The sequence below is a fragment of the Tarenaya hassleriana genome, unplaced genomic scaffold (assembly GCF_000463585.1).
Source record: "Tarenaya hassleriana unplaced genomic scaffold, ASM46358v1 Cleome81, whole genome shotgun sequence".
NCBI classification, from domain to species: Eukaryota; Viridiplantae; Streptophyta; class Magnoliopsida; order Brassicales; family Cleomaceae; genus Tarenaya; species Tarenaya hassleriana.
Genome location: NW_010970575.1, coordinates 141,717 through 153,223, shown reverse-complemented (window position 1 = coordinate 153,223; position 11,507 = coordinate 141,717). Strand labels below are relative to the sequence as shown.

The following is an 11,507-nucleotide window of genomic DNA, read 5'->3' as shown; positions in this document are numbered from 1 at the left end:
TCAATTTCGAATATCACGAGATAATTATTGTATGTATCTGAATTTTTGGTACCACTTTCATCCTTCTTTCGTCTTGTTTTACTTTCCTATTTGTTTTTAAACTAGATAAAATTTTGCATGCAATAAATAAAAAATGGAACGAAAATCTGTATAATTGAGTATTTCTCGTTTTGGATGCCGATTTGTTTCCTACTAAATAATATATCATGACCAATATATAAATGTTTGGGCACATGCCCCATTTATTAATTAAAATTTTGAATTTTCTTCTAAAATTTTAGATAAAATTTTTAATTGCTCTCGGTCTAAAAATATATTTACCCTTATATAAACCTTTTTATGGTTATATATTTTTATTAAATTTTTATATTTTATATGTATATTAATATTATTGCCTACTCTTATAAATTTGTTTGGCTCCGCCCTTAATGAGTCATATAATCGAAAAATGAATTATCATTGTCACGCGAATCCGTTGGATCATTGAAGTTAATCTTGAAGTTTCAGCTCGCTTGTACATATGTAATTTCACATATAGGAATTACTATTTGATGAGAACGTTAGAAATTAAATCAAAGAAACTTCTTAATAAATACCATGAGAGTTAAGAAAATAATTATTATGTGAAGTTTCCGTTATAATTTTTCGTGCTTTATAAAGAGGATCCTATTTCATTTTTACATAAGTCAAACAAGACGGTCTTTGTTGCACCTTAACTTAAGACACAAAAACTAAACCCTAAGGCATACATACGAGTTAAAGATGGCGAAACTCAACAATTCCATGGTTATGTTTTTCGTAGTTGTAGCTTTCGCATATGCATCAATGCATGTGATTGCTGTCGAAGAAGGCGAACCCAAGCAACTATGGGATCAATGTCTTACCAAGATTAACCCGAAGTGTGCATTGGATATAGTTGAGGGTATTTTTGGAAACGGGACGGTCTCTGACTCTTGTTGTCCGGAACTTATCAAAGAGGGGAAGTTGTGTTACGACACTCTCATCAAATACATGACGAGCAGGCCGATTTACATTGCCCGCGAAGCAGAGTATTTGAAAAAGAGTGATGACTTATGGACTCGTTGTGCTGCTATTCCCACGATAGCTTAAGTTTTCCATCATTTATATAATATATATGTGTTATGATTTCGGCTAAGTGAAAAGATATTTCTTATATTTACGCTTATTCAACGTCATATAAATCATCATATATATTTAAATAACACCAACATTCATGAAATTTATTATTTGTGTAGAAATATTGCATATTTTCAAACGGCCTGTTGATAAGTTTGCATATAATTTTTATGGTGATTCCATTTCATGTTAAAGTTTTGAAAGTTGTCTCACTTGCTTTACGGTATCATATTAAAAAATGTAAGAAATATTCTTTTCATATATGTGCAACTTTTGGTATTAAAGCAAATATAAGAATGATACGTATGAAATACTACAAACAGAATCAAATAGTATATAAAAACGTATTATCACATACGAAACAAATTATAATACATTGATAGTTTAATATATTTTATTTTGAGAGCTCAGTAATATTTAAATAAGGAGAAAAACATGTTTATTTATATTTTCATTTTAATACCAAATCACAATAAAAAACGTAAGAGATAAGAATTTTTTCAATATCTCTTAGGCTTTGCTAAGTAAATAATTATAAAATAAAGATTTTTCTTGGTTTTAAAAAATTATTATTTCTATTTTTTCCATTAGAGGAATTCGTCCAAAATTATGTTTAAAAGAGGTTCAAATTTTATCTACCCTTAGGTTAAAAAACATGCTCTTGGACCTAAAGAACATTTTTTTCTAAATAATATTTCAAATCTTTAACTAATTATTAGACGACATGTTTGGTTGAGAAGTTGAAAAATAAAAATAAAGAAACCTCCAATTAATAAATAAATCTGGACTATTAAATAAAAAATAAGTAAAAGAGTATGATAACATCAAGATAAACTGAATTGTTTCTTTTCCAGTTCATTATTGAATTTTGTTTTATATAAATAGTAGTCATATTTCATCGATTCACTAAATAAGTAAAAAACAAAAGATGTAACAGAGATGGAAAAACTCAATTACGGATTGTTATGTTCTATTAACTGCTATAATAAAAATTGAAATACCGGTTTAGCTTAAACTTATTGCAGCTTTTGGTTTATTTTTTTGTAGAAAATCTATATAATTGAGTATTTCTCGTTTTGGATGCTCATCTGTTTCCTACTAAATAATATATCAAGACCAATATATAAATGTTTGGGCACATGCCCCATTTATTAATTAAAATTTTGAATTTTCTTCTAAAATTTTAGATAAAATTTTTAATTGCTCTCGGTCCAAAAATATATTTACCTTTATATAAACCTTTTTATGGTTATATATTTTTATTAAATTTTTATATTTTATATGTATATTAATATTATTGCCTACTGTTATAAATTTGTTTGGCTCCGCCCTTAATGAGTCATATAATCGAAAAATGAATTATCATTGTCACGCGAATCCGTTGGATCATTGAAGTTAAACTTGAAGTTTCAGTAAGTTAATCTTGAAGTTTCAGCTCGCTTGTACATATGTAATTTCACATATAGGAATTACTATTTGATGAGAACGTTAGAAATTAAATCAAAGAAACTTCTTAATAAATACCATGAGAGTTAAGAAAATAATTATTATGTGAAGTTTCCGTTATAATTTTTCGTGCTTTATAAAGATGATCCTATTTCATTTTCACATAAGTCAAACAAGACGGCCTTTGTTGCACCTTAACTTAAGACACAAAAACTAAACCCTAAAGCATACATACGAGTTAAAGATGGCGAAACTCAACAATTCCATGGTTATGTTTTTCGTAGTTGTAGCTTTCGCATATGCATCAATGCATGTGATTGCTGTCGAAGAAGGCGAACCCAAGCAACTATGGGATCAGTGTCTTACCAAGATTAACCCGAAGTGTGCATTGGATATAGTTGAGGGTATTTTTGGAAACGGGACGGTCTCTGACTCTTGTTGTCCGGAACTTATCAAAGAGGGGAAGTTGTGTTATGACACTCTCATCAAATACATGATGAGCAGGCCGATTTACATTGCCCACGAAGCAGAGTATTTGAAAAAGAGTGATGACTTATGGACTCGTTGTGCAGCTATTCCCACGATAGCTTAAGTTTTCCATCATTTATATAATATATATGTGTTATGATTTCGGCTAAGTGAAAAATATTTCTTTTATTTACGCTTATTCAACGTCATATAAATCATCATATATATTTAAATAACACAAACATTCATGAAATTTATTATTTGTGTTGAAATATTGCAAATTTTCAAATGGCATGTTGATAAGTTTGCATATAATTTTTATGGTGATTCCATTTCATGTTAAAGTTTCGGAAACTGCCTCACTTGTTTTACGGTATCATATTATAAAAAATGGAAAAAATATTCTTTTCATATATGTGCAACTTTTGGTATTAAAACAAATATAAGAATAATACGTATGAAATACTACAAACAGAATCAAATAGTATATAAAAAGGTATTATCACATACGAAACAAATTATAATACATTGTTAGTTTAATATATATATTATTTTGAGAGCTCAGTAATATTTAAATAAGGAGAAAAACATGTTTATTTATATTTTCATTTTAATACCAAATCACAATAAAAAACGTATAAGAGATAAGAATTTTTTCAATATCTCTTAGGCTTTGCTAAGTAAATAATTATAAAATAAAGATTTTTCTTGGTTGTAAAAAATTATTATTTCTATTTTTTCCATTAGAGGAATTCGTCCAAAATTATGTTTAAATGAGGTTCAAATTTTATCTACCCTTATGTTAAAAAACATGTTCTTGGACCTAAAGAACATTTTTTTCTAAATTATATTTAAAATCTTTAACTAATTATTAGACGACATGTTTGATTGAGAAGTTGAAAAATAAAAATAAAGAAACCTCTAATTAATAAATAAATCGGGACTATTAAATACAAAATAAGTTTCTTTTTTAAAAAGAGTATGATAACATCAAGATAAACCGAATTGTTTCTTTTCCAGTTCATTATTGAATTTTGTTTTATATAAATAGTAGTCATATTTCATCGGTTCACTAAATAATTAAAAAAAATGATGTAACAGAGATGACAAAACTCAATTACGGATTGTTTTGTTCTATTAACTGCTACAATAAAAATTGAAATACCGGTTTAGCTTAAACTTATTGCAACTTTTGGTTTAATTTTTTGTTTCCGCAAGTTAGTTATGTGCACCTTTATAGGTTGCTCATCAATTTATTCTTTGTAGGATGTTTCATAACTTTTCCTTTTTATTCTTTGATGTGTATAAAAACACTACGTATATCTCTCTTTTTATCGGACTATTTGGTCACAGTTTCTTAGGGATCGAGTATCCGAGTTTTGGATACTCGTGGAATGAGCAAAAGACTCGGGTACTCGGCCGGTGCGAAAAGACTCAGGTACTCGGCCGTTGCGAGTTGAGGAGAGACATACATGGTCTAAAGAACATGCATTGAAGCGTCACCAAGGTAAACCATAATCGCCCTCGCGACATCTCGAACACTCGAAGCTCTACTTTTGTCGCTGTGATTTAAAAAAAAAACTAAAAAACGAGTTTCGAAAGTATCACCAAATGATCACCTCTTCATCCTCTCGTTGTTTCCTCACGCTCACGGCTTCTCGTTGCCTTTATCTCGAGTCTCGTCTCTTCATCCCGCGTGACTTCATGCTCCCTCATTGGCTTGCCCTCTCGCTCCTCATACTTGTTTCGGGTTACTAATGAGTATAGATCATAATCACTCAATAAAATTTGTGGCTCAAAATTCCAGATTTCACATACTGAGACTCAAACTTAACTTGGTCGAATACCTCAATTTCGAATATCACGAGATAATTATTGTATGTATCTCAATTTTTGGTACCACTTCCATCCTTCTTTCTTCTTGTTTTACTTTCCTATTTGTTTTTAAACTAGATAAAATTTTGCATGCAATAAACAAAAAATGGAACAAAAATCTTTATAATTGAGTATTTCTCGTTTTGGATGCCGATTTGTTTCCTACTAAATAATATATCATGACCAATATATAAATGTTTCGGCACATGCCCCATTTATTAATTAAAATTTTGAATTTTCTTCTAAAATTTTAGATAAAATTTTTAATTGCTCTCGGTCTAAAAATATATTTACCCTTATATAAACCTTTTTATGGTTATATATTTTTATTAAATTTTTATATTTTATATGTATATTAATATTATTGCCTACCGTTATAAATTTGTTTGGCTCCGCCCTTAATGAGTCATATAATCGAAAAATGAATTATCATTGTCACGCGAATCCGTTGGATCATTGAAGTTAATCTTGAAGTTTCAGCTCGCTTGTACATAAGTAATTTCACATATAGGAATGACTATTTGATGAGAACGTTAGAAATTAAATCAAAGAAACTTCTTAATAAATACCATGAGAGTTAAGAAAATAATTATTATGTGAAGTTTCCGTTATAATTTTTCATGCTTTATAAAGAGGATCCTATTTCATTTTTACATAAGTCAAACAAGACGGTCTTTGTTGCACCTTAACTTAAGACACAAAAACTAAACCCTAAAGCATACATACGAGTTAAAGATGGCGAAACTAAACAATTCCATGGTTATGTTTTTCGTAGTTGTAGCTTTCGCATATGCATCAATGCATGTGATTGCTGTCGAAGAAGGCGAACCCAAGCAACTATGGGATCAATGTCTTACCAAGATTAACCCGAAGTGTGCATTGGATATAGTTGAGGGTATTTTTGGAAACGGGACGGTCTCTGACTCTTGTTGTCCGGAACTTATCAAAGAGGGGAAGTTGTGTTACGACACTCTCATCAAATACATGACGAGCAGGCCGATTTACATTGCCCGCGAAGCAGAGTATTTGAAAAAGAGTGATGACTTATGGACTCGTTGTGCTGCTATTCCCACGATAGCTTAAGTTTTCCATCATTTATATAATATATATGTGTTATGATTTCGGCTAAGTGAAAAGATATTTCTTATATTTACGCTTATTCAACGTCATATAAATCATCATATATATTTAAATAACACCAACATTCATGAAATTTATTATTTGTGTAGAAATATTGCATATTTTCAAACGGCCTGTTGATAAGTTTGCATATAATTTTTATGGTGATTCCATTTCATGTTAAAGTTTTGAAAGCTGTCTCACTTGCTTTACGGTATCATATTAAAAAATGGAAGAAATATTCTTTTCATATATGTGCAACTTTTGGTATTAAAGCAAATATAAGAATGATACGTATGAAATACTACAAACAGAATCAAATAGTATATAAAAACGTATTATCACATACGAAACAAATTATAATACATTGTTAGTTTAATATATATATTATTTTGAGAGCTCAGTAATATTTAAATAAGGAGAAAAACATGTTTATTTATATTTTCATTTTAATACCAAATCACAATAAAAAACGTAAGAGATAAGAATTTTTTCAATATCTCTTAGGCTTTGCTAAGTAAATAATTATAAAATAAAGATTTTTCTTGGTTGTAAAAAATTATTATTTCTATTTTTTCCATTAGAGGAATTCGTCCAAAATTATGTTTAAAAGAGGTTCAAATTTTATCTACCCTTAGGTTAAAAAACATGCTCTTGGACCTAAAGAACATTTTTTTCTAAATAATATTTCAAATCTTTAACTAATTATTAGACGACATGTTTGGTTGAGAAGTTGAAAAATAAAAATAAAGAAACCTTCAATTAATAAATAAATTGGGACTATTAAATAAAAAATAAGTTTGTTTTTTTAAAAAGAGTATGATAATATCAAGATAAATCGAATTGTTTATTTTTCATATCATTATTGAATTTTGTTTTATATAAATAGTAGTCATATTTCATCGGTTCATTAAATAATTAAAAAAAAAATCATGTAACAGATATGGCAAAACTCATTTACGGATTGTTATGTTCTATTAACCGCTACGATAGAAATTGAAATACCGATTTAGCTTAAACCAATTGTTGATTTTTGTTTAATTTTTTGTTTTTGCAAGTTAGTTATGTGCACCTTTATAGGTTGCTCATCAATTTATTCTTTGTAGGATGTTTCATAACTTTCCCTTTGTATTCTTTGATATGTATAAAAACACTATGTATATCACTCTTTTTATCGGAGTACTTGGTCACAGTTTCTTAGGGATCGAGTATCCGAGTTTTGGATACTCGTGGAATGAGCAAAGACTCGGGTACTCGGCCGTTGCGAGTTGAGGAGAGACATACATGGTCTAAAGAACATGCATTGAAGTGTCACGAAGGCAACCACATAATCGCCCTCGCCACCTCTCGAACACTCGAAGCTCTACTTTTGTCGCTGTGATTTTAAAAAAAAAACTAAAAAACGAGTTTCGAAAGTATCACCAAATGATAACCTCTTCATCCTCTCGTTGTTTCCTCACGCTCACGGCTTCTCGTCGCCTTTATCTCGAGTCTCGTCTCTTCATCCCGCGTGACTTCATGCTCCCTCATTGGCTTGCCCTCTGGCTCCTCGTACTTGTTTCGTGTTACCAATGAGTATAGATCATAATCACTCAATAAAATTTGTGGCTCAAAATTCTAGATTTCACATACTCTGACTCAAACTTAACTTGGTCGAATACCTCAATTTCGAATATCACGAGATAATTATTGTATGTATCTCAATTTTTGGTACCACTTCCATCCTTCTTTCTTCTTGTTTTACTTTCCTATTTGTTTTTAAACTAGATAAAATTTTGCATGCAATAAACAAAAAATGGAACAAAAATCTTTATAATTGAGTATTTCTCGTTTTGGATGCCGATTTGTTTCCTACTAAATAATATATCATGACCAATATATAAATGTTTGGGCACATGCCCCATTTATTAATTAAAATTTTGAATTTTCTTCTAAAATTTTAGATAAAATTTTTAATTGCTCTCGGTCTAAAAATATATTTACCCTTACATAAACCTTTTTTATGGTTATATATTTTTATTAAATTTTTATATTTTATATGTATATTAATATTATTGCCTACCCTTATAAATTTGTTTGGCTCCGCCCTTAATGAGTCATATAATCGAAAAATCAATTATCATTGTCACGCGAATCCGTTGGATCATTGAAGTTAATCTTGAAGTTTCAGCTCACTTGTACATATGTAATTTCACATATAGGAATTACTATTTGATGAGAACGTTAGAAATTAAATCAAAGAAACTTCTTAATAAATACCATGAGAGTTAAGAAAATAATTATTATGTGAAGTTTCCGTTATAATTTTTCATGCTTTATAAAGAGGATCCTATTTCATTTTTACATAAGTCAAACAAGACGGTCTTTGTTGCACCTTAACTTAAGACACAAAAACTAAACCCTAAGGCATACATACGAGTTAAAGATGGCGAAACTCAACAATTCCATGGTTATGTTTTTCGTAGTTGTAGCTTTCGCATATGCATCAATGCATGTGATTGCTGTCGAAGAAGGCGAACCCAAGCAACTATGGGATCAATGTCTTACCAAGATTAACCCGAAGTGTGCATTGGATATAGTCGAGGGTATTTTTGGAAACGGGACGATCTCTGACTCTTGTTGTCCGGAACTTATCAAAGAGGAGAAGTTGTGTTACGACACTCTCATCAAATACATGACGAGCAGGCCGATTTACATTGCCCGCGAAGCAGAGTATTTGAAAAAGAGTGATGACTTATGGACTCGTTGTGCTGCTATTCCCACGATAGCTTAAGTTTTCCATCATTTTTATAATATATATGTGTTATGATTTCGGCTAAGTGAAAAGATATTTCTTATATTTACGCTTATTCAACGTCATATAAATCATCATATATATTTAAATAACACCAACATTCATGAAATTTATTATTTGTGTAGAAATATTGCAAATTTTCAAACGGCCTGTTGATAAGTTTGCATATAATTTTTATGGTGATTCCATTTCATGTTAAAGTTTTGGAAGCTGTCTCACTTGCTTTACGGTATCATATTAAAAAATGGAAGAAATATTCTTTTCATATATGTGCAACTTTTGGTATTAAAGCAAATATAAGAATGATACGTATAAAATACTACAAACAGAATCAAATAGTATATAAAAACGTATTATCACATACGAAACAAATTATAATACATTGATAGTTTAATATATATTATTTTGAGAGCTCAGTAATATTTAAATAAGGAGAAAAACATGTTTATTTATATTTTCATTTTAATACCAAATCACAATAAAAATCGTATAAGAGAGAAGAATTTTCTCAATATCTGCTAGGCTTTACTAAGCAAATAATTATAAATAAATAAAAAATTATTATTTCTATTTTTTCCATTAAAGCAATTCGTCCAAAATTATGTTTAAAAGAGGTTCAAATTTTATATACCCTTAAGTTAAAAAACATGCTCTTGGACCTAAAGAACATTTTTTTCTAAATAATATTTCAAATCCTTAACTAATTATTAGACGACATGTTTGATTGAGAAGTTAAAAAATAAAAATAAAGAAACCTCCAATTAATAAATAAATTGGGACTATTAAATACAAAATAAGTTTGTTTTTTAAAAAGAGTATGATAATATCAAGATAAACCGAATTGTTTATTTTTCATATCATTATTGAATTTTGTTTTATATAAATAGTAGTCATATTTGATCGGTTCATTAAATAATTAAAAACAAATCATGTAACAGAGATGGCAAAACTTATTTACGGATTGTTATGTTCTATTAACTGCTACAATAAAAATTGAAATACCGATTTAGCTTAAACCAATTGTTGATTTTTGTTTAATTTTTTTGTTTTTGCAAGTTAGTTATGTGCACCTTTATAGGTTGCTCATCGATTTATTCTTTGTAGGATGTTTCATAAATTTCCCTTTGTATTCTTTGATGTGTATAAAAACACTACGTATATCACTCTTTTTATCGGAGTACTTGGTCACAGTTTCTTAGGGATCGAGTATCCGAGTTTTGGATACTCGTGGAATGAGCAAAGACTCGGGTACTCGGCCGTTGCGAGTTGAGGAGAGACATACATGGTCTAAAGAACATGCATTGAAGTCTCACGAAGGCAAACACATAATCGCCCTCGCCACCTCTCGAACACTCGAAGCTCTACTTTTGTCGCTGTGATTTAAAAAAAAACTAAAAAACGAGTTTCGAAAGTATCACCAAATGATCACCTCTTCATCCTCTCATTGTTTCCTCACGCTTACGGCTTCTCGTCGCCTTTATCTCGAGTCTCGTCTCTTCATCCCGCGCGACTTCATGCTCCCTCATTGGCTTGCCCTCTCGCTCCTCGAACTTGTTTCGGGTTACCAATGAGTATAGATCATAATCACTCAATAAAATTTGTGGCTCAAAATTCCAGATTTTACATACCTAGACTCATACTTAACTTGGTCGAATACTTCAATTTCGAATATCACGAGATAATTATTGCATCTATCTGAATTTTTGATACCACTTCCATCTTGATTTCGCCTTGTTTTACTTTCCTATTAGTTTTTAAACTAGATAAAATTTTGCATGCAATAAACAAAAAATGGAACGAAAAGCTATATAATTGAGTATTTCTCGTTTTGGATGCTGATTTGTTTCCTACTAAATAATATATCATGACGAATATATAAATGTTTGGGCACATGCCCCATATATTAATTAAAATTTTGAATTTTCTTCTAAAATTTTAGATAAAATTTTTAATTGCTCTCGGTCTAAAAATATATTTACCCTTATATAAACCTTTTTATGGTTATATATTTTTATTAAATTTTTATATTTTATATGTATATTAATATTATTGTCTACTCTTATAAATTTGTTTGGCTCCGCCCTTAATGAGTCATATAATCGAAAAATGAATTATCATTGTCACGCGAATCCGTTGGATCCGTGAAGTTAATCTTGAAGTTTCAGTTCGCTTGTACATAAGTAATTTCACATATAGGAATCACTATTTGATGAGAACGTTAGAAATTAAATCAAAGAAACTTCTTAATAAATACCATGAGAGTGAAGAAAATAATTATTATGTGAAGTTTCCGTTATAATTTTTCATGCTTTATAAAGAGGATCCTATTTCGTTTTCACATAAATGAAACAAGACGGTCTTTGTTGCACCTTAACTTAAGACACAAAAACTAAACCCTAAAGCATACATACGAGTTAAAGATGGCGAAACTCAACAATTCCATGGTTATGTTTTTCGTAGTTGTAGCTTTCGCATATGCATCAATTGTAATAACCCAAAATCCGGTATTTAAGACTCGTTGAATCGTCACTTGATTTATAAAAAAAACCGCTATTTATTCTAAAATCAACCCTCAAAATCACATGTCTACAACAGAAGTCGAAAACAATGAAATTCAATAACTTAAGTCCAACTACCAGTTTCATGAATAAATTGAATAAATAAATAA

At 29.7% G+C, this 11,507-nt stretch overlaps 4 protein-coding genes across 4 annotated transcripts; all 4 read left to right on the top strand.

The window, feature by feature from the left end:
- The first annotated feature begins 717 nt into the window (after positions 1 to 717).
- On the top strand, positions 718 to 1,145 carry LOC104803163. Its single transcript, XM_010527045.1, has one exon. It carries the CDS (start codon positions 763 to 765, stop codon positions 1,108 to 1,110), a length of 348 nt encoding a protein of 115 aa, XP_010525347.1. The 5' UTR covers positions 718 to 762; the 3' UTR covers positions 1,111 to 1,145.
- A 1,682-nt stretch (positions 1,146 to 2,827) lies between these two features.
- On the top strand, positions 2,828 to 3,175 carry LOC104803177. Its single transcript, XM_010527060.1, has one exon. It carries the CDS (start codon positions 2,828 to 2,830, stop codon positions 3,173 to 3,175), a length of 348 nt encoding a protein of 115 aa, XP_010525362.1.
- A 2,486-nt stretch (positions 3,176 to 5,661) lies between these two features.
- Positions 5,662 to 6,009, top strand: LOC104803176. The gene has a single exon (XM_010527059.1). The coding sequence runs from the start codon at positions 5,662 to 5,664 to the stop codon at positions 6,007 to 6,009; it is 348 nt and encodes a 115-aa protein (XP_010525361.1).
- Positions 6,010 to 8,470: 2,461 nt separating this feature from the next.
- On the top strand, positions 8,471 to 8,818 carry LOC104803175. Its single transcript, XM_010527058.1, has one exon. The coding sequence runs from the start codon at positions 8,471 to 8,473 to the stop codon at positions 8,816 to 8,818; it is 348 nt and encodes a 115-aa protein (XP_010525360.1).
- The last annotated feature ends 2,689 nt before the right edge of the window (positions 8,819 to 11,507 follow it).